Source organism: Haemorhous mexicanus, chromosome 1, assembly GCF_027477595.1.
Source record: "Haemorhous mexicanus isolate bHaeMex1 chromosome 1, bHaeMex1.pri, whole genome shotgun sequence".
NCBI classification, from domain to species: Eukaryota; Metazoa; Chordata; class Aves; order Passeriformes; family Fringillidae; genus Haemorhous; species Haemorhous mexicanus.
This window is the reverse complement of record NC_082341.1, coordinates 44,946,575-44,969,626: the sequence shown is the minus strand read 5'-3', so window position 1 is coordinate 44,969,626 and position 23,052 is coordinate 44,946,575. Positions and strand designations below refer to the sequence as shown.

At 40.2% G+C, this 23,052-nt stretch overlaps 1 protein-coding gene across 9 annotated transcripts in view; it reads left to right on the top strand.

The window, feature by feature from the left end:
• TRAK1 (trafficking kinesin protein 1) overlaps positions 1–23,052 on the top strand; it is a 126,710-nt gene that overhangs the window by 44,765 nt on the left and 58,893 nt on the right. For all 9 annotated transcript variants that reach the window (XR_009486722.1, XR_009486724.1, XM_059848064.1 and 6 more), the window contains exons 2-3: positions 684–976; positions 16,198–16,392. Coding sequence is in view for 6 of the 9 variants with exons in the window: in XM_059848055.1 (XP_059704038.1) it covers positions 684–976; positions 16,198–16,392 (488 nt within the window). In the remaining 3 variants the exon portion in view is untranslated. The remainder of the gene's footprint in view (positions 1–683; positions 977–16,197; positions 16,393–23,052) is intronic.

Below are 23,052 nucleotides of genomic sequence, written 5' to 3'. Positions count from 1 at the left end.
GGGACATCAGTATTCAGCCTTGAGGAACTTCGTTCCCAGTTTGAGCCTGAGGCACTGGGGAGCAGCAATGTGGTCAGTCCTTTAACCCACGGCACCTTGAGTTTTGTTTTCTGTGTTCTCTGTAAAGGACGCTAGAGGTGCCAGCTGCCAGTCTGTCAGTGAGGGGCTGGGTGTACAGTGGAGAGGAAAGTCTAGTGCAGTTATAGTATAAATTTATAATCATTGCTGTTTTGTTTGCTATCACTTGATTTCAAATTATGTTGTTATTAAAGTTCCAGTAAATCAACCAGGGATGTGCAGCCTGTCTGTATGACCTGGCTCATACAGATGCTGGGTTACACAAAACTTTGACCTGGCTGACATGGGAGAAAGTTGGTGAATGAGCCAAGGTGAATGGACTGTGCTTACTGCAAGTTGGGATAGGCAAAAATATGGATGTTTAATCAGCTGATAGTAAAAAACACAGTACAAGGACTGACACTTTGCTACTGTGCAAGGTGCAGAGTGCACACTGCTGGGCAAAGTGCAGAGATAGGCAGCTGCTCTGTGAAGAGTGTAGGGGTTTCAGTATTTGCTGAATTTGTCAGGTTAAACTAGTGTTTAAGGAAAAGAAAACCATCTGTCCTGGTATACACTGTTTGGAATGGCTTGAATTGAACATTTGTTCCTTTTGTGTTCTGCAGACTTCTTGAAGCCAACTCTAGCCAAGACAAGGAGTTCCATCTGTGCCAGCCAGCCCCGGTCTCCAGTGCTGGTCCCCCTGATGGCACATTGTACAAGCCTGTGAAACCTGCCAAGCTGGACGCCACAGCTTTGCACGACTGCACTTTGGCCGCCACCGTGCCTCCCTCGGAGCTGTCGAACCATGCAGTCCTAGCCTGCGACACAGGCATTCACGAGGAGCACTATGTAAGCGAAGGCGTGGAAGATGATGTGCCAGACTGCAGAGAGTACAGAGATGCCTGCACCATTACTGGTAAGCAGTCAAATCCTTTAACTTGGTGAGCATGTGGTGGTGTAGAGTTAAGCTTCTGTTCTTAAGCACTTAGTGGGATATCTGCTTCATAAACGGTGCTGCCGCTGTTCTGCACATTTTTTCTTCTTTAAGAAGTGATTTCCCAGGCACCAGGATTTTCAGTGAAAGCACTTCGTAATGTTTAAGGTCCTTGCAAATAGGCCAGACCAATGACAGCTGTGAAACCAGGTTTACAGTAGAATTTCTTGTATTGAGGTACTGAGGAAATTGAACCATTTGAAAGTTTGTTTGGAAAATAACAGAAGTCAGGGATGAGGAGAAGGAAACACTGCACCTTAAAGTTTATGGAATGCTTGTCCTAATGTTCAGCATAATTTAGAATTCTATCTTCATAGGAGAATTGCTTTCTTATATGAAGAATGTGAGAAATAGGGATTGGAGAAATAGGATCTAACATTTTTACGGTATATATTTTTGCTTTTCAAACCCATTTAATTTTTTCACATTCGTTCTGGAACAGCAAAAGTTAATGTATATGGAATAGCTTCTTCTGCATGCTTTTATGAAAGGTTGAATACCCTGTTATAAATTCATTCAAATAAATGGAATATGTGTTGAAGTATGGTATTTTAAATAGAATTAGATTCTTAGTGTTGTGGTCAGCTGACCAAATTTTTTTGTGTTTGAATAATCACTGTAACTCAGTTTAGTCATGGTTATGGCCATGAAATGACAGGCAGCTTTCATTCCAAGTCCATGGTTTGTCAGCTGAGCTGTAAGACTTCTCTTAGCCTTATGTGACTTTACGAGTTCTAAGTCCTTTCGGGAGTCTTTGAGGAGTCAGCTGAGTTTTTGGAAGGGAGAAATGAGATGTCTGAGAAAAACAGCAGTAAGACTAAGGCCGTTCTAATTGGCAGCCAGATACTTTTATCCTGAGTTACTGTCAGCCCTTTCTAGAATTGTCTTCAAATCAGAGAACTAGCTAATGCTGACTGCCAGCAGGTGCTTTAGTAGCATGCCTTAGCTTAGCTCAGCCCAACAGCTGTGTAGTTACTAAAGGCTGATATTCTGAAAAAAAAGAAAATAGAAAGAAGGGCAGAGGTGCTTTTAAGTCCACCCTGATTTCCTTGGGTAGGCAAGCAGCAGGATTAACACTGGAGTCACTTTGTCAGGTACGCATCTACATAAAATAAATATTTTGTTTGAATAAACAAACTTATTTGCCATCCTTCCTTCCTTGTTTTCATGGATTTAGAGCTCCTTAACTGGTTAGTTCAAAAATGATCATCCTTTTGACTTCCATGTAGTTAGGTAGACTAGACTAGCTCATGACATAAATGCATTCTTGATACTATAACTTTGTTTTCCAGGCCCTTTGTAGAGGGATCTTACAATCTATTCTGCTGGCTGTGGCCTGTCTCCCCTTTAGCCCCTCTCCTCCCTCCCCTGTTAACAGGAATTTAACTTGGTTTTTCTGTTTCTTACAACAAGCCAGGACAGCCAGCTTCTTTCATGAATAAAGATGCCTTCTTGATTATGGTTTATTGAAAGGCAAGACAAACTCACTTTTTAACATTTAAAAAGTTTTTATTAAATGGAGGCCAGCACATGTTCTTGCTACTTCACATTCTTTCAAGCCTGATGTAGTTTCTGAATCTCTTTCTTCTTGCTTAGCTGTCAGCCAAGTGTTGTTTACAGATCGGTCCTAAATTGCTTTTTAAAATGGATTTGCTGTTCTGTGGTGTCAGATTTGTATTTTTTGTGACCTGAGGACAACATGATTGACTTGCAGTAGAAATAGCAGTGGTTTTGTTGATTATTTCGTTATTTGGGGGGTTTTTTTGGTGTTTATGGATTTTTGAGTTTCAGCTTTTTGTTGCGCATTTTAAAGATGTCAGAGGGCATAGGCTGGAAGTAAGGAATTGGTCTCATATTCCCTCTGTAAAATCTTTGTCAGTTTTGTGTGCAGGTATGCAGTGTATACCCTTGAAACAGTCTGAAAGATAAATACTTGACTGAATTGTCAGGATTGTCAAAGACTTTAACATGAAGACTTTGTTTTGTTCTGATTGACAAGTTATCTCTATTTACATTTTTAAATTGTTTTGTGGAAAAAAAAATTCTCATATCAAGTCTGCATATACTATACTTTTTCTTCTGATACAAAGCCTTGACTCATCCTAGAGTTCCAATTCATCAGTCAGGGTAATCTATATTTTTTTTAGTCTTAAATTAACACAGCTTATTGTACAAATTATCTGCAAAAATTCTTGCGAATAAATGCTTGGGGACATTCCAGAAAAGAATGGGAAACCGAGTCACAGTGTGGTGATGCTTTCTGGTATGCAGCAATCTAATGGTAGTTGGAGTTATCTCTGATATAACTAATAGTAAATTGTATGATGTGCACATTTTACTATTTAACTTTTCCAGACCATTGATGCTCAAAGAATTTTTAATGCTGCTTCCTTTTCTTTTTGTTACTGTTTTTGTTTCCTGTTTTATTTGCTGGCAGTAGAGAGGTACTTTGGCATTCTCTATCAGCAGCACCATCTTTTCTGCTGGGACCCAAGAGCAGATTCACTGTAGCTGAGAGCATTGCACATTCTCATTGTGCTGAGCCTATATTCTTGGATATAGAGTTGGTTTAAATATTTCTTGTCTCCAAACCATTTCAGAATTGGGCTTGAACAGATTTCTGTGGGAGTGCAACTAGAGGTATTTCAGGCAGCTGGTCTGGATAGAATTCCTTGCTGTGCTTTTTTGTCAGAGAGGAGAGGAGAGTTACATTTTAGTTAGGTCACACCTCTCTAGTTGTCCTATTGTGTGTCCTAAAAGCAATTCTGTTGGCATAACAGAGGCAATAAGCACTCTAGGGCTGGGTCCAGATGACAAAACCAGTGTGGTGAAAAATTTCCTTGAGCCAGGAGAGAGGGACAGCACCCTAAAAGCACCTTTCCCACTGAATTTGATACTAAAGCACCATCCAAAACTCTTAGGTGCTGCAAGTGAAGCTTTATGCAGGTAAATGCATTTGAATCTGTGCTGACTTCAGCACAGAAGGGCAGATGAAATAGGATAGTTAATCCTTGAAAAAAATTGTTTGTGAATGTTTTAAGAGTTATTATGAAAAATAAAAACGCATACTTTGTGTACGGTGGAGCACATACTTTCTAAACACTAAACCTGAAAATTGACTCAGTAGCGGTTGTAACAGATTTTTTGTTTTGTAGTATTTCATTCTAGGTTTTGTTAGCAAGATTTAGGGGAAAAGTTCAATGTAGTCTGATTTCAAGTTTTCTATTGCTATTGATTGTGGAGCTCCTGCAGGTAAATAAGCAGGAGACTCAAGCCCTGAGGTGGGTGGACAGTAGGGCAGCACTGTATGGAAGTGGCATGGTGCAGCTTCATGTGGGAAGCACCTATCGTGGGCTTTTTTTTTTCTTTTTAACTTTTCTTTTTTGCTGCTCTTATCTTCTGAGAGTGTAGAGATAGGAATACGGATGTAGCACCATCTAGTGTTCTTTTTGCTAGAAAGGGCGTGGAAATGCTTTTCAAGGTCTGTCTGTCTTTTCTGTAATTGCAGTGCAGATCTGAATACTCTCAGTCACATGTTGATGAGAACAGCATCTGGAGTTGAGGGTTTTCTTCTCTAACACCACCACCATAAGCACCAGCACGCCCATCCCATTTTTTGTAGAGCAGGAAGGGCTGTAATCTTGACATTAAAAAGCAGAGTACCACTAAATTGGTCAGTAGTCAAAATTTTATGATTTACAAAAGCATCTTAGTCTGATTGCCTTTTATCTGTTGCCTGCTGTCTGACAAATCCTGTCCCTCTGGAAATAGGGAGTACAGTGGGGACAGAAGTCAAATATCACTGGATATTATTCTTGTGATAGCTGTCTGACTGCCAGAATATTTCTGTGAGGCTTTTTGATTTTTAATTTTTTTTCTCTTAAAATACGCTTAACACAGAATCCTTAGACATCTTCAGTAAGTTAACTTTGTCTGCTTTTGCGTGTCTGAATACTCACTATTTGCATTGATTTTGGTATGGTGTACTTTGTAATTCAAGAGCTAACTGCTTAATATGCCATGTAGGTTTCCTTCATCCTTCTCTGGAAAGGGAGAGAATGAATGGACTGTAATTTCAATTGCCCAGCTCCTTCATTAGTTTGCATAATTCATTTGTTCATTGTACTAATTACTCTTACTAAACACATGTAGGAATGTGTTTTCTGGCTGTTCAGGATAATTTCCTGAGGGCTGTTGAATTATTGGGAAATGCTCTGTGGTAATAACCTGTTCTGTGTCCTTGTTTGCAATTAGAGCAAGTAAGTTTTGTTTTTGTTTTTTTTTTTCTTTAATTTCTAAAAATGAAGTTACATTACTGGAAGGGTCAAACAAAATGTCTTTTTTTCTCAGCAGGAAGGTGTCAGTGAGAAGAGTTGGTATTGTTTGACCTTCCTTGTGGGTTGTGTAACTTGTAGGTTACTGCAGTGACTGCAGTGAAAGGAGTCTTAACACCCAGAGAAACCAACTTTCTCCTGCTGCCAAGTCTCATTCACACAATCTCCTAGCAATGTTTGGGTGCAGAAAGATTTCTCTGGGTTTTCATCCTGTCTCTATCCTTATTCAGACTTTAAATATGTTCCCATATGAAAGATATTCCTCTCTCTTACACCAAATTACCATCTTCATGGCAACATCAGCCCATTTTGATAACTGACTGATCCTACAGATAATTGGTGGTGTTCTGACCATTTCTTTATGTAATCGCTTTATTTTAAAAGACATGCTTATGGCCCACAGAATTTCCATTCCATTGTATGTGTGTCCCCCCCCCCCCAGATATGTGGTTTTGTGTTGAAAGGCTGAATTTCTATTCCTTCTGTTTCAAGCGTGATAAAGCATGATTACTCTAAATTAACTCCATAGGGATTTAGGTATTACATGTTGTTGTGAGATTGCTTTACTGTTGTTTTGCAGGTGATGGGGAGAATGCTGTACCTGTGGCTGTCCTGTTCTAGGTGTGTGATTTACCACCAGACACTATGTGCTTGCCATTCTGAGACTGTTCAACAGGGTGCTCTGGTTGGTTTTGGTACCTGTTACAGACTGCTGGTTGACTTCTAAGCTTTAAATGGTTAAAAAAGTATTGATAAAATATTAACAATTTTGAATTGCTTCCTGTTATTTGAATCTCTCTGAGTTCTGTTGGGGCTACCTCTCTCTTTTACTGTTGTGGTTACATTTCTCTTTTAGTAGAGCATAACTTGCTCTAGAATTTGCTTCTTTTTCTGCTTCTGGTTTGGGGTGAGACTTCCACATTTTTCTCAGTTTTGTCAATATGAGAGGTGTTAAATACTGCTTGGTGGAACTGGAACTCAAGCAAAGGGCACAAGAAATGCTCTGCTGTGTTGGACCAGCTGGCTCAGGACTGTGTTTCTGACTCCAGAAACTGCAGGTACTGGTATGGAGATCATGTACTCAGCTACTCTCAGTAGTCTGCTCTCAGCATAAGTACTCCCATCATGCAGAACTATTTAGTGTTGGAACCTGTCCATAGCTTTTTCTTATCTGGATCTGCTGATTGTTTTGCCCTGGAAGTTTATGGCTGCTACTCCTGTGTGCAGTGACACTGATCTTGCAGTTTCTGTCAGTATTTGCCCTAGTTATGCAGGATTTTGGTGAATATCAGTTGTTCTTTCCCTTTTTGAATTTATCTTCATGATTTTGAAAAATCTTCATCGTTTTTACATCCCTGTCTACTCCTCTCCCAGCTGTCTTAATCTCTCCTTTAAATAAACTATGAGAATGTTGGTCCTTTCCTCAGCCCATTTGCTTTATTGTAAGTTATTGTCACCAGTCTCATCCTGTAAGCATGATCTAGTTTTGGTCTCTTCTCCTTCTTTCCTGACGCTACTGAAAGCAGAGATTGCTAAATTCTGAACAATCTTCCTTTCTCTAAAGCATTCTGAAAATGCCAGTCCTGTTAACATGAGATAGCTCCCTCGGCATTACTAGAACAATTTTATGAGTCTGACTATTTCTGTCTAGCATAGTCTGACAAAATGATCTTATTCTCTGTGCCTGCTGCATCATTGCCTCTATTTTGAATTTTATGTCTGGCTTTTGGTACATTCTCAGTCAACTTCACGCAGATTCTCCCCCCCACCTCATACCCTCCCACATTTGCTATCCAGCTCTTAATCCTTTTCAAGTTACCTGGTGCTTTTTTCTGATTCCTCTCCTGGGTCAGGTTGTCACACTACCTCTTAATCTGTATCTTGGTCATATGTTTTTATTTTATCAAGGATTGTCTATTTGTGGTTTCATGGTTGTTGGTTGATATTCCCTTAAGCAGAATTTTGCTGTGCTTCCTTATATAGCTCTCTTACTTATTTATGCTTTCTAATATGATCCATGTTTTTTAGTGTAAACTGTCATTTCTGAAATCACTATGAAAGCAACTGTTGGAATTAAATGTCCAGTGTGACATTTTTAAAGGCATTCTTCTTAGATTTCCCTTGTTTTGAGAAGCACTTATCGTTCCTAAATATGTACTTTATTCAAGGTAGTGGTGCATGAAAGCAGTAAGTGCTGATGAATGTTCTGGGTTTGTTCTTTGGAGAAAGTACTGAAGACAAGTGCCTAGTAGATTTTTTGGGGTTTTTTTTGGTTTGCATTTTTTGTTTTCCTGTTGAGGTGCAATGAATAGTGAGGAAGACTAAATAGCTACATTTGATTATTGGTGCATTTAAATATGTGAAAATAGCTTTCATTCCATAATTTAGTTCCATAACACATGAAGTTCAGCTTTACCTTTCTCCCTCAATGTATGTGTGTGTGTCCATAATGAAGCAACACATTCTTCACTTAAAGTAAGCATCTGTAAAGAGCAAGCTACATAAGATTTAATTCTCATGTTTTGTTTGTGGTTCTGTGAAAGCTTTGTTGACAGCCGTTGTTTAGTGGCTGGCACATTTTGTAGCTGGGCTGAACAACAAGGAAAAGCAGGACAATTGCTTTTCAGGGTTTTCGTACTCAGTAATTTATCAATGGGTTTTTGAGACATTTGCAGTCTCTCTTGGCAGCTGGAAGATCCTAATGGTTAATGAATGTGTTTATTCTTACTGCTGCTGAACAGTGCGTTGCCAGCATGACTTTGGTACATGAATAGCTTTTGTTCTTAGTCTAAAAGAATAGCCATGGTAGCAGAGTTTCCTTTTATTTTCTGTTTAATGTAAAAATCATTACTATGGGTGCATTTATCTACAGGGGGAAATATTTCCATACCTTAATTTAAAGCAAAGTTGATTTAAATTTATGACTGTGTACTGTAGGGTCCTAATACTTTAATGGACCAAACCATCAAATCTGTCTCAGGTTTTATTCGTAGCAGGAGTGTGTATGTAGGATGGAATGAAAGCAGGGAGACTTCAGCCTGCTAAACAGTGGCATTCCTCACATTGTAACTGTGGGGTTTCATCTTTGTTAGCTTTGACATTCTCAACTTTATCCTGTCTTTAGCAGGTGTGTTTGGCCAAGCCAAAAAGAGGTTGGCATGGAATCTTTTGTTTTCCCGTGGAAGCCATTTTGTGCAGTTTGGAAGGATTTTGTGCAGTTTTTTCCATGTTCAGAGGCAGAAGAGCCACTGCTTAAACAACTTTGGTTAAAGGTGCAGCAGAACTTGTAATTTCACATCATGTCATGCCATACCAGTCAAGTTACAGAAGCTGCCGTGGCTATTTGAGGAGTCTGAGTTTTAGAGGTATGAGACAGCTTTCATGTTGAAGGGCTTTTCTTCCAGTTATTTGGCTTTGCAGCCAGTAGTGAGACTTCAGATGTGTAAAGATGCTAAGGCTGTCTTTTTCTTTGGACAAATCAGTGAACTGGATTTAATTTTAGGTTTTTTTTGCCTGAGAAGCTAACTACTTGCTTTACGTTGAAACACGTCCTGAGTTCAGCAGTATTATTTGAAAGACTTCAGTACCGTTTCAGTACATTCTGAGCATCCTAGAATTGACTTTGAATAGGAATATGGTAAGTCCTGGGGTTTTGCCTATTGCTCTTACATGTACATGTAATTGTTAAATAAAGCTCAAGAAGTACTTGTAATTGTAGACCTCAGTCAATACATAATGACTGTGTCTTTGTGGGCCTATAGAACTCAAATAATGGATGACTACAGGTCATGTTTTCCTCTTCAGTAATGTCAGTAGCAGCCAATAATGTCTGGTAGAACTTTCTTCCCTCTGCTTTTAATTTTTATGTGGATCTGTTTGTAGTGATAATGATGAGTTCATTCCATCACTGTCTACATGGACAGAAAGCATGGGGAAGATGAGGTTATTGGGCTGTTACAAGCAGCCAGGAAATATCTGCTGGAAAAACATTTAGAGAGAGACCGTCCTTCTGGCTTCTATCATTGGAATATGGTTAGGCTTGTGGGTCTTCTGAAAAAGGAGAATGCTAATGTAGTCATGGCCTCCTGATTGCTTGTTGATCTAGATTAGGTGGCTAATCTCAGTGTCACAGGGAGCAAAATTAGCAGTCAAAAATCTTCTGGTATTTGGCATGGAATAGCCTCAACTTGACGAACTTCGATTTCTTGCGTTCCATGTGGCTGGACTTTAGCCTCCATGCTGTAGCCCTTGTCTGCAGAGAACCTTTTACTTAACTAGTATGGAGCCAGCACTGGAAGTCACCCTATGCAGGTATTGTGTTTTTGTTCTTTGGAATTGTTATTTATTGACTGTCCATTCTCAAAGATTTTAAACAGGGGAACTTGAAAAACTCTGAGAGAGCTAAGTGTCAAGGGTGAGTGTAATATGTGTGTGGGAAATAGGACAGGACTGAAAACCAAAGAGAGGAGTATGTGGTCCCACGAAGTAACGTAGTAGATTTCTTTATTCTTCCAGCTTTCTTCAGCATTTCCTTGTTTCTCTTGTCTCTTTTTGTTACTGTGCTTGTATCTACTTCTGTTTTCTCAGCTGCTTCAAAAGGTAGTGACAAGTTACGATGTTTTAGTTCTTTGGCCAGAAGTGAGAGATTTGCCTGAGAGTGCTACTGAGCCATATTTTGGCTTTTTCTTTTGTTTGCTTTGTTTGTGTTTAAGAAGGAGATGATATTTAGACTGCCCCTTTCTGGCTGTGGGCTGAGCACCAGCTGCTGGGGTTTTATGTGGTGGAGTTTCCTGGAAGATACTGAGGGTAGGCATGTGATACAACCTGATGACCAAAACTTGTGTTTTGAAGGTTGCCAAGCAGCCCAGCACTTCCCTAAGGTCACACCCAGAGTGGAGTTGTTTTGCTGCACACATTACTTTTGTTTAGCCATTGTTTCCCTCTGCTCAGAGGAGACATTTCTGGGTGGCACAGCGACTTTGTGCTGTTTTCAAGGTGTTGGCTGCCATCAGGACTGCAACTCAGGGGCACTGTGCTCTGGGGATGATACTGTCTCTGGGTGGTTTTCTTGTGATCTTTTCTGTCATGACTTGTGTGTTCTGGCACACCCCTTCTTGATCAGAGCCCTGACCCTCGCATGGCTTCTGGCAGGGCTGGGTTTGTGAGTGATTGTTTTTCCGCTTACAGGAGTGGGCTGAAAGCAGGAAACTGGCTGGCAAAATGTCCTGTGGGATTTGGGTGTTCGGGTACTAAGGCAGTTCTGCCGGCAGGTGGCAGTTTGTACTGCCGGCATGTTCTGTGGGGACCTGGAAGTCCTTTTAACCTTGGGAGGGCAGCTCTGCTTACAAGCAAAGCAGTAAAACCACGAAGATCAGTGATGGTTTGAACCAGAATGCAGACAGGCAGAACCTATATCTTTTGTGTTCTTTGTGAGGACTGTACTGATAAGCTGTTTGTATAGTGTTTGTAAAGGCTCCTGTAGACACCAGGCTCTGAGGTTTGTATAGTTCCTTTTCTCTGCGTGTTTTGCATGTGTTTTGGGGTGTTATTTCTTGGCCACCACACTCCCCATGTCCTTGTCCCTTCTCATTATTCTAGGTTCATTTTCTGAATTTATCATTAGTTCTAATGTGAAGTTGATCCTGAAATTGAGCAAGTGCTCCTTCTTTATCAGTCAAAATGAAGGAGCTAGGTTTTTCTTGCCTACAGTAAGACACCTCTATAGCCATAAACAAATAAAACCCAAAAGCCTGGTAGGGAATAGAGTTTGATAGATGAGATGCTTTTAGGTGACCGTGTTAATAGGAATGAGATTTTCAAAGCTGTCTAGCTGTGGTTCATGTTGAATTTAGCTGGAGTTGAAGTTAGTTTGAGGCTGAATTGCTTGTTTGTGAGATGCTGGCATAGTTCCACCCATCCAAGTAACACTGACAGCTAAGTACATATGTAACTCTTCATGGGCAGTGACCTGGTGTATGAGTGCAGGATGCAAAGGACAGTGGGTGACCACCCTACACAATGCTTTGTGATCTCTGTGTTGTTATGTACAGAGGGGGAAGGCATTCCTTGAGGAGATGTGCTGTCTCCATACAGTCAGCTCCCATTGTTTTAGACTTTTCACTCCATTTTCTCTCTGATCAACTCCTTGCTCACTTGTCAGCAGAGCAAAGATGGAAGTGTGCGTCTGAAAATAACCAAGCGTACTCTTATCCTCACATGAACATGGCTGTCCTGCAAATTCTTTCTTTCTCTGCATGTGAAAAATTTAAAAAAAAAAAAGTGGGGGAAGGAAGAAGCCATCCTCCCTCTGTCACTTCAGTCTCCACAGTGAAGAGTTAGCTTACTATATTTAGAGCATTTTGTATGGATAGAGATGTGCCTAGAAGAAAAAGAACTGATGAAATAGTCGAAGGTACCTAGATCAGCAGGCATAATAAAATTTCCTTTAAGAAAATATAAGCAAGCTGAAATAACCAGTGAAACTTGAGTGGCTGTCTTGAGAGGCATGGAGTAGAGAGGTTTAGTATGTCCAGAATAGGAGACACACACTAGCAATTCAAATATCAATGTATGAAAAGATATTAAATGTGCTAGTAGGTATTCCATTAATAAAAAGGGATACTGACATGGGAAGAAATATGCAGAAGAGAGCTGAGCTGGAGTGTTCTGCCTGTTTTGCATCTTCTTTATGGAAAGAGAAGATTAGAAACTGTAACAAGAAATTAACCAGGACAAAAATCTTTGAAAACATTTGTTTTAATCTCATTTAGAAAAGAAAACAGAGCATGAGGAGGAATGTTGTCAAAAATTACTGCAAAGCAGACTGAGCACCTTCTTCATTTTCTGAGGAACAGGGCATGCAGAAATACATATTTGAAACAAAACAAGTGAGGTGGGGTGTTCATACATTTAAGCTAAGAAGAAACTAAAGCAGTAGAACATGTTACTCTCAAAAATAGTTTGAAAAAGAATGAAATTTATTAATTTTTAAATATTTAATTCTATGAAGTTCTGAAAGCTCTAGAGTTGCAAGAGCATAAGCAGAATCTGTACTGATCCATGTTTTATTAAGAATCATGAGTTCATGACTTATTAACTATTTAAGTTGGTTTTGATCTGCTTGCAGAAACTTGTTTGCCAAATGTGTTTTCCAGAAAACTGAAAGTTGAAAATTGCTTGGATTACAAGCCCCAGAATCCATAACAGCAACTCAAAAGGAAATAAATGGTTCAGCTATATTTTGTTGTATCATTTTAAAATTAATTATCAGTTAATTGTTTTAAGTGTAAGTTATTACATTTTTCACAATAAAATGGAGGTACCACCTAGGAGAAGAGGAAGTGCTTTTATATCTGTTGGATATCAGGTAACTTAATCAATGAATTACCATCACAGATGACTTCTTGGGTGTTCTTAGTAGAGAAGTTACTTAATTGTTTATCTTTGCAGCTCTAATCAGAAATAATTAAAAAACCTCTGTAGAAACACAATCAGGGTCTTATAAAAAATATACCTGATGTTTGAGGATGGGGGATGGTGTTAATCTGCATATCTTCTCATAACAAATGTGTGCATCTCAGAAAAGGGAGGGGAGGAAAATTTAAGGGAGGGAGAGAATGTGTAACTGTAGCACTGAGAATATTGCCTTGATTTAAGTGGTGAGCTAATGTCTAGTCATGAACAAGTGTCATTATGGTGTCCTGTTTTTCTAAACAGGCAATTGCATCAGAGCCTGTTCATATTTCCTGCTGGTGCACAGATTTTAAACTTGCAGTAGAAGTTAATGACAATAGCATCAGAACAGCGTCATAAAATTTGCCTTGCCAATTACTCATTAACATCTTTTCCAGTTATTAGGCCTTTTGAATTGCTTAGAAACACTCAGGATTTATTATACGGCAGAGTAGAAGAATTTTCTTGGTTGACTTGTTTTCCACGATAAGTCTTACTTCTTTACTGCCTGGCCTTCACATTCTAGTGGATTTCTTTTCCAATATAAAACTGTATGGGTTTTTTTTTCCTGTGTGTGCATGAATGACGGGGGTTTTTTTCTCCTCACATTTTATTGGTCACTTCCTTTGTGTTCATTTTTTACTAGTTTTTGGGATAAAACAAGTCAGTTTACTTATCTGTACAACTGAAACTTTCTCATCTCATCTATAAAGTCTGTTTCTTTTGGAATCCTAATAAAAAAGAGAAAGACACTAAAGGTTTGAATTTTTCAAAGCTTTTATTTCTTGGTTCCCAAGACCATCATCTTGGACTGTGTAGATTTTTGCATTTTTCTGAATAGAAAAACTAACATTTCAGCCAGGCAAACTCCTCCAAAACAACCCCAATTAAAAAATTAACTCTATTTTCTTGAGGTTGAGAGTGATTAGGCAGTCCAAAGATAGATGTATAAAAGACAATTCTTTGATATGTGCATGTACACAGAAAGGTTTTTGATTGTCTAATGGATGCCAGCAGCTGTCTTTTTGCACTCAGATGGTTGCAGGAACTGAGATGATGCTGTCAGCCATTAAAAAGATAGCCAGGGAAAAAGAAAGTTTGTAGTAACAGGCTGGCTGTCATCTTTCAAAGCATGGGGAGCAGATCTTGTTTCTCTGTGTAAGCCAGTAATCCCTCTGAGAAGGTTGCAAGGACCTCTTAAAATGATGTGTACAGGCTGATTCTCGCATTGCACAGAGCTCTATAAAAACAGATGCACATGTGGGCATCTAACTGCAGGGAGGCTTGGAAGACACTCACATGTGCATAACAGCTAGCAGAACAATGTGGATGAAGGCAGAGGAGAATAGCTCCTGATAGGTAATAGCAGACTCCTTGAACCATAAAGTACAATGCAACTTTCCCGTGTGGTTTATAGTTCTAATTATCAAGATTTTGTAAAGTATGTAGGCAGGAGATTGACAGTATGAGTTCATCTTGGTATTCTCTCCCCTGTTGTCTGATAGAAAAGTAATGTTCTTACAATTTTTAGTGCTGGGATGCTTTTGGCAATGTAATTTCTGGCTTAGAAAGGTAAAAACCAGGTAATTAATGATGTATAGAGAAGTATGTGTTACTTCCCCATTCTCTCCTTCCTCCCCTTCTTTGGCAGAGGGTAGCTCCACTACGTTATGGTGGAATTGCAGGTCTACCTCAATCCAGCAAGACTAGGTTTCTCTTACAAAAACTGGAGTCCTTGTCAGGAACCAGCAAGAGCTGGTTATAGGCAGCTGACAGGATGGGAAGGGCACAATCCTTGTTGGCACAGCCCAGTCCCTTTGTTCCCAAGCAGAACAAAGGTGCTGGCAGCAACCATTCAAATTGACTCTCCAGGGGTCGATCATCAGACAAATGCCAGCAGTCCAGGAAGCCTGGACAATGAGTCAGTGTCAGCAGGGAGCAGAGCTGGGCACAGGCATGCTCACAGCACTGCACAGGGCAGGACCAGGGGCTGCCATGTACGTGGGGCTCCTGGCAAAATGTGCTGGCTGGGGACCATGGTGAGCCTGGTCATGGCAGTGTAAAGGTACATGGGAGCACTCAGGGTCTTGACAATGTTGCTGTTTGCTCTGGAGTGAGTCTCAGCAAGAGTTGCAAGAGCTATGACACTGGTTAAAGTGGGAGCTCTGGTATATTGCTCTTCCAAAAAAGGCTTAGATAGCTCTTCCTTACTTTGTGTGTGGGGGTAGGGGTTGTGCTGGATGGTGGTGTTCTCTCTCTGTACTGGTGTGGAAATGGAAAATGTGCAGATTGATGCAGTATTTACTGAAAACATACCATGGATTGGTCAGTTTCTTAATAAATATTTAGCATGACATTGTATTTATTGGTATATGATAATTTAAGTTATGTATTTAGAACTATTGTGACTGTTTTGGGTATTGACACTCTAATATAATATAATATAATATAATATAATATAATATAATATAATATAATAGTTAGAAGGTGCCTCAGGAGATAATCTATTCTGACTGCTCCTAAAGGCAGGTCTTTTAGAGTAAATGCTCATGGCATTATTTACTTCTAGTCTACCTGTGCCCCTTTTTGACCCTCCTCACGGTAAAAAACTTTCCACTGTGAATTGGGGTTTTTTGTGTTAAAACTTCTCAGCTACCTCTTGGCCTAAATTTAAAGCTCTAATTTAATTTGTAACATTTTTGCAGTTGTTGTTGGCTGTTGGTATCCATTTTTAGAGCTGTGTGCAAACTTGATATGTTTGTGAGCATGAGGGGCCGCAGCACAGAATGTAAGTAAAGACAGTGTCAAAAGGTGCCCTGGAAGTTCCTGTAATCGTCTTTACCAGTACGTCTTAGGTGTGAACTGTGACACTGCTTGCTATTGTAGTCCTGGATTTCTGTTTCTTGAGAAAAATCTGCCAGCAGGAAAGGCAAAAAATAAAGTGGTACTAAATTGTAGTCCAAGATTAAGTTAGGGAGATATGTAAGGCTTGCAAACGAAGAATGATCTGTGAAGTAGAACATCAGAAATGTACATTCCTCTGTGCACTAAGGCTTTCTTCATACTCCAGTTGAAACCGGCTCTCTATTCCCCACCCTAGCCCACTTAGTCTTCAGTAAATGTCCCTGCTTCTAGAGGTGAAGCTTTTTGTCACGAAGAGAGCATGCCCTTGTATTACTAGTAAATATGATATTTTGGGATAATTTGTGCCAGGCATATCTTCTAAACTTATTTGTATTGAGCTGTTCTTTACATGCAGCAAAATCTTGTTGATGTCAAAACAAACTGAAGTTTTTGAAAGCTTGTATGTATAGTACTCAAGGTAACTAATAGAGATTGTTCCCTTTCCCTTAACAGATGTGTGCAATAGTACCAATCTTCCTGAAGTTGAAATCATCAGTCTCCTGGAAGAGCAGCTGCCTCATTACAAGTTAAGAGCAGATACAATCTATGGTTATGACCACGACGACTGGCTTCACACACCTCTCATTTCCCCTGATGCGAATATTGACTTAACAACTGAGCAAATAGAAGAGACCTTGAAATACTTCCGTAAGTCAAAAACTCAGAAATTGTACTGAGAAACAAATAAAATGGTGCTATTTTTGTTACCTTCTTTGAAGTATCTGTGCAATTCTTTGAAAACTGTAGAGAGCAAGAAAACTGTTTGTGATTTACTGCTTTGGTCTCCAAGATTGTGGTAGACAGAAAACGAAGGGAACATTTAATCAAGAACAGCCATTGCATTTGTGATTTGTGCATGCACCTTTCCACATTATCAAATACTGGGGAAACTGAAATACTTCTTTTTGTTTGTGATCTCTGTCAAAAAGACTGAAGTTTCTGTATCTATGCAGTTTAGAAAGCTTGGACCTCTTTCCATGTCCACTTTTTTTTACTGTGTTTTCTGACACATTGCCCTGTTGTCTGGCGGCATTATGTGCCAGCATCACAGAATTACATGAAATCATTTTGCTGCAACTTAAGCTTCTAGAAAAGCCTTGTGAAGAACCAAACTCTGACCATCTGGTTGAGATGGTTTGTCCCTTCAGCCTTTCTTCTGTTCATATTCATACTATCAGATGAAAACATACTTGTGTTTAGAGGTAGCATGAGTACAGTTGGGACCTTTGTTGTTATTCATTCCTTTGTTTGAGCCTGTAGATACTTTATCATGGTGAATGGGTTCATGTATCTGGTTTCTCCCACTGTGGATATTGACTTAGATGTGCAGTTAGAGAAGACTTCTGTGATTCATCTCCATGACTGCTATGGTAAAGCAGTAGCAGTGGATTTACATGGGTTATAGTAGTAGGTAGATTAGATAGACTTACTGAGGAACTCTAGAGATTCAGGAGAAATGAGTTACAGGGCTCAGCACCTGGGCTTTGTTGCATTTTGAAGCAGCTGAACAATCTCTTTGTAAGGAGCAAAGCTGGTAAAGAAAAGCATGAATAATATGAAGAACTGAGTTTCTGATGTTCATGCTTCATTTAAGGGCTTGAAGTATTTTAGTAAAAAACTTACATATGCTTTCCACCTATCCCAAGTCACACAAAAATAGTGGGAAGGGTGGGGAGGCAAGCTGAAGCTGATCTGTGGAATCAAGTGCACTACTGCTGGTTTTGTAGCAGCCTATTAATTAGTGCTGTTACAGTGATGGCAGAAGCTGGCTTAAATAAATATTTTGAAATGTAATGTTTCCAAGGTCTTTAGTAACCTGATTAGGCCTGTCTCACAAGTAAAATTGTCTGTGTGGGTGGACTGTTGCAATAACCATGGGAAAATGTTTTGCTAGTGGGACAAGGAACTCAAAAATCCCCATGGCAGTGTCCTTCTACCAGCTGAGGTGATGGGAGGTGTGTGACTGCTGGGGATGGATACAAAACACGACCTGTGCAGAGGATGAATTGAGAGCAGCCCTGAGGGAAGGACTTGGGAGTGTTGGTTGACAGTTCAGCCTGATCCAGAAATGTACACTTGTAGCCAAGAAAGCCAAATGTCTCCTGGGCTGCAATCGAAAGAAGTGTAGTCAGCAAGTCCAGGGAGGTCAAGGGTGATGATTCTTCCCATTTACTCTGTCCTTGTGAGAATCCTGTCTACAGTATGTGTCCGGCTCTGGAACCTCCAATGTAAGAAGGATGTGGACCTGTTGGAGTGAGTTCAGAGGGACACGAAGATGATCAGAAGGCTGGGGCACGTCTGCTCTAAAGACAAGCCAACAGAGTTGGAGTTGTTCAGCCTGGAGAAGAGAATGCTTTGGGCAGACTTCAGTACTTTCAGTACCTAAAGGGGGATACAGGAAAGCAAGAGAGGGACTTTTATGCAGGCCCTGTAGTGATAGGACAAGGCATGATGACTTTAAACTGATACAGTGTCAGTTTAAATTATTTATATGGAAGAAATTCTTTTCTGTGAGGGTGGTGAGGCACTGGAACAGCTTGCCCAAAGAAATTGTGGATGTCCCGTCCCTAGAAATTATCAAGGTGAGGTTGAATGAGGCTTTGAGCAGCCCAGTCTAGTTGAAGGTTCCCTGCCTATGGCAAGGTGTTTGTAATTAGGTGACTTCTGAAGGTCCCTTCCAACCCAAACCCTTTTATTACTCTCTGAAAAGGAAGCTGCGAACAGCAGACAAATTGGATAGCACAGCTGCCTGAAACTGTGAATACTTAACTATTTTATCTAGCTTTTAGCTTTCAAGCATAATGACTGCAGCTTTATCATGTTTTTGTGGTTGTAGATTTCTTCCAATCAACTGGCTTGAATGAAAAAAAAACAACAGTATAATTCCTGCCGCAGTGTTTCTTCTTTTATTAGGAAATAACTGCTTGAAAAAGAGGAAGCAAGCAAAGAGATTTTCGATAAATAAATGTTTATTTCTTACTTCTTCCAGGCAGACACTCGCATATAGTTAGTAGTTCAGGAAGTTTAAGCAAATTCGGGTCTAGCCTTATTCTGATACCATGGCAACTGACATCTGACTTTACCCTTGTTCAGTTACTCTGAACAAGTCACAGACTTGAAAGTAAAAAAACTATTTTAAGTAAGATGGCAGAAAGGTTCTGTGAATTGCCACCACCACTTTGGGGAGTGTTCCAGGTGAATTGCCACCACCACTTTGGAGAGTGTTCCAGGGTGTGACTGCTTGCACAATTTTTAGTGCTGCAATTAAGCTACTTCTCTTTTACCTGTTTAGTTTGTTTCAAAAACCTCGATGAGGGTGTTCACAAGTACTGTAGCTTGTCTCTTCCGAAGTTTGATTTTTCAATTACTTACGGAAATTACCTTGCAGTTGTTTGCGTGTTGAGATTGATGGTGGTTTATAAGCTGTTGGTGGAAATGTGATGAGTTTCACACTGTGTTGATCCATGTAGCAGAAGAATCAGCAACAACCCTTAGGCATACTGTTGTGGCTTGTTAGAGAAGATTTTTCTTTCTTCCTGTGGCTTTTTTGAGATCCTCAGTCCAATTCACAACCAGAAGGGCTCAGAATCAGTAGGAATCTTCTGGGCCACGTAAGACAAGAGGGTTGAAATAAGGCTACTTAGCTCTCATTTTAAATCAATTTTTGAAGATACTGGTAGGAAAATGAACAGTCAAATATCCAAGCATTTTAATTTATTCAGTGCTTTTTGTGGGGATTTAAGCTATAACACAGGATAGTTGATATAGAGAATTAGTTCTTAAAATTTTGTTTTCCATTGGGTAAGAAGACAATTGGGAGGAACTGAATAGAATTAGGCCTGCAACTATTCTTTCACATTCTGGAACACCAAAGCACATCTTTGCTATTATTTCCTTCAGAGGGAAGGCTGAGCCAGTTTTTGCCAAATGAATAAAATAAAACTGTTCTTATTCTAAAGTATAATCATATAAATTCAATGTCATCTGACCAGAGTGTCTTTTAAGTAAGCCTAAATGCAAGTATGGTACAGCAAAATGACATTCCATATCCTTGGCCCCAGATTAGGGGCAGTCAAGCTCACTTTTAGCTGGGGGCTGTGGGGAGGTCTGTGTGAGTGCCAGGCCTAGAGCACAGCTCTCTGCGAGCACAGCTACCAGAGGCAGTGAGCAGGCACAGCAATCTGAGTTTTTTCTTAGCAACTTAGGGAGACTTGGGCCAATCTGGGAACTCTCTGAGAAACAGGGTGCCGGCTGCTGCGTGTAAGGTGAAGGTGAGGTGAGCCACAGGCATGTGGGCCTCAGGAAGTCCTAGTGGCTTCTGAGAAGCTGTCAGCTGCTCTTGACCCAAGGGTATCCCTCACCTTCTTTGGAGCTTCTGCTCATTAGGGATGGTCAGATACAGCCAACAGATGTAGTAGTTTCTCTGGAAAGGTGCAAAGAAGGGATCTTCATCTGAGTTCAGAATAACTAAGTCTTCAGATGTGGTGGTAGTACATTCTCCAAGTTTTGGAGTACCTGTCTCTCAGAGCAGAGACTTGAGCCCAGACAGAGCTTCAAGAGTGGGAAGGCCAATTGGGACTGCAGCAGTCAGGTTGCTGGAAGTGCCCAGAGCTGCTCCCTGACCTCAGGTAGAGAGAGATGGCCTCCTTTCATGCCACAGGTGTGCTGCTGTGGAAAAGCTGTCACCAGGTGGAGAAGATGAGAGGAAGTCAGCAGGCTGTGCAGCATCAGGGAGGGTGGGACACAGGGTGTCAGCCATGCCTCAGAGGCATTGCTGAGACACCAAACGATTGTTCTCCCATTCAGAGAGACCTTTACAGGCTGGAGTCATGAATCTAGAGCAGCCTTGTGCTGTTCAGCAGAGGGAAATGCAAAGTCCCGCAGCTGGGAGGAACAACCGCATGCACTAGTAGATGCTGGGGTCCAGCTGTTGGAATGCAACCTTGCAGAAAAGGACCTGGGGCATCCTGGTGGGCACCAAGGTGGACATGAGCCAGAAATATGCCTCTGCTGAAAAGCAGACTGATGGTATCCTGAGCTGTATTAGGAAGAGTGGTGACAGCAGTTTGAGGATGTTGTACTTGATGTTGATCAGGCCACACCTGGAGTGCTTGGTCCTGTTCTGGGCTTCCTTATTCTATATTCCTTCAGTGTAATGCATTCCTTTCCTCTCCCAGGAAGCTGTAATCATGTCTCTCAGTGGGTTTTTTGACTTGTTAGAAAAATAGGTCATAACCATGCAGCTGTAATATTTTTGTCTAGCCAATCGAGCATAGTATTAAGCTTAACCTAATTTTACAAATGTTTTTGCTGTCCCCATGAAAAATATAACAAAAAAAAGAAAAGGAGGAGATTGTAATGTACATTATTTCCAGCTGGTGAACAGTTTGCAAATTTTGTTTCTTTAAAGCTTTATTCTCGATATTCTGAATTGTTGATAGGGTTGTATTCTCTTAAATGTGTGGCTCTTGCTATTATAGTCTTACTTACAATGTTTAGTGTGCTCAGTGATACCTTAATTGAACTACACAGCTGGTTTTGCAGGAAGGTTGCTGAAGACATCAATTTTGATTTTATACAAATGCAAAAATAGTGCTCAGTAATTATCTGGGGGAAGGGAGAAATAATCCTTTCATGTGGAAAATAGCTTTTTGTCATTAAGTACTTTAATTTCATCCAACTGCCCCTGTCTCATGTTAAATAATTTTGTTTCAGTGGGAGAGCAGTTTGACTCTGCTGCATTAGAAGAGTCTTTTCCTTGTATCAGGTGAGGTCAGTGTGCCCTTAAGGTGTGAAGCCACGAGCTCTGTCTCATCTGGAGGAAACACTTGTACTATTTTGAAGCCCTGGATAGTCATTCTGGTCTGATGAAGAAGAGTCAATCAAATCTGAAGCACCCATTTTTCGAAATACCAATTCTGAAGGCTGCTGGTAATAATGCCCTCAGTGCTCTAGATTTTAGTCTGGGTTCTGCTCTTTCCAGGTAAAGCAAGACTTCTTGCTAAGTAAAAGACTACACTGGAAGGGATCACTGTTGTAAGTTGCAGAGTTGTTTGTCCTTAATAAAAGTATAGTTATAGGATGACTCCTATTCAGTGTTCTTTTAGAAGGTGAAAACATCAGTAACTCTTCACTTCAGTAAATGATTTCAGTTTAGAAATAAGTGTGACAGCCCATCCTTGAAAATCAGTTGGTCTTTGCAAACTGACAAAGCAGGCATATTTAAAAGTATGTGTTGTGGCAAAGCTTGACTATGATTAATATGCATTACATAGTGGTGGCCTGTACAGCTACTGCTCTGTTAAAAAAGGACTCCAGACGATGTTAATGGGATGGGCCACTTTATCCTGAGTGGTGGTGACTGTACTGGTGACTGTAGAAGATGATGATGTGATATGGTGTTTAATTATCTGAACCATCCTGAGCCTGTAGCCAAGAGAAGAAATGTGACCCAGTGGTAATCAAATGGGAGGTCATCCATTGCAGCTTTCTTGGAAATACTCCATCCAACTCTAGTGTTCAGTTTCAAAAAGCATCCTTACAGAATTGTAAAAGGTTTGGAGAAAAAATCTGAGAATGACTAAGCATGCAAACACAGGATTTATAGTGGCATGCTATGTAATGACATTCTTTTAAGACTTTGTCAGCAGAGATGACTTGCTGCTGCTTTGCACCTCAACAGTGCAGTGCACTATAGTCTTGAGTGTGCTGCTGGGGTAGATAAAAGTACCTTTGTCAAAAATTCTCTTCAAACAAAGGGAAGGGTTTGTGTAGTTTTTATAACCTGGGTAATTTAGGCACGTCAGTTTAATGTTGACCTATGGCATGGATTTATTTCAGCAAAAAGGAAGGAGAGGGCTCTTGAGCTTTTCAAGACATCTTTTCTTGCTATTGAAACCCCTTTGTAGCCACAAACCTAAGAATGCTTAGTCTAGCTGTTCGCAGTTGGCTACCAGAATTTTTTATCAATCTGTGTGCTTTGCCCTGTAGAGAATAGATAAAGGGAGGGGTTTGTTTAGTTAGAAGTAAACATTAAAAAATAGAACACAATTTATCAGCTGAAAGGGAATGCCAAACAAATGTGAATAACTATATTAAGATTTGGAATAGGAAAGTGCAGCTTCCTTATAGTCACAGACTTATTACCCTAAATCTTTTTTCAGCCCCATTGTATATGAACTTTTAGGTGAGTAACACAGTAATCCCCAAGCAAGTGTAGTGTTGTGATATGGAGATTGGAATACACTGAGGTTCAAAGTTTGTAGAATCAGTCCACCTGAAAAATGTACTGTTCTGAATAGTTTACTA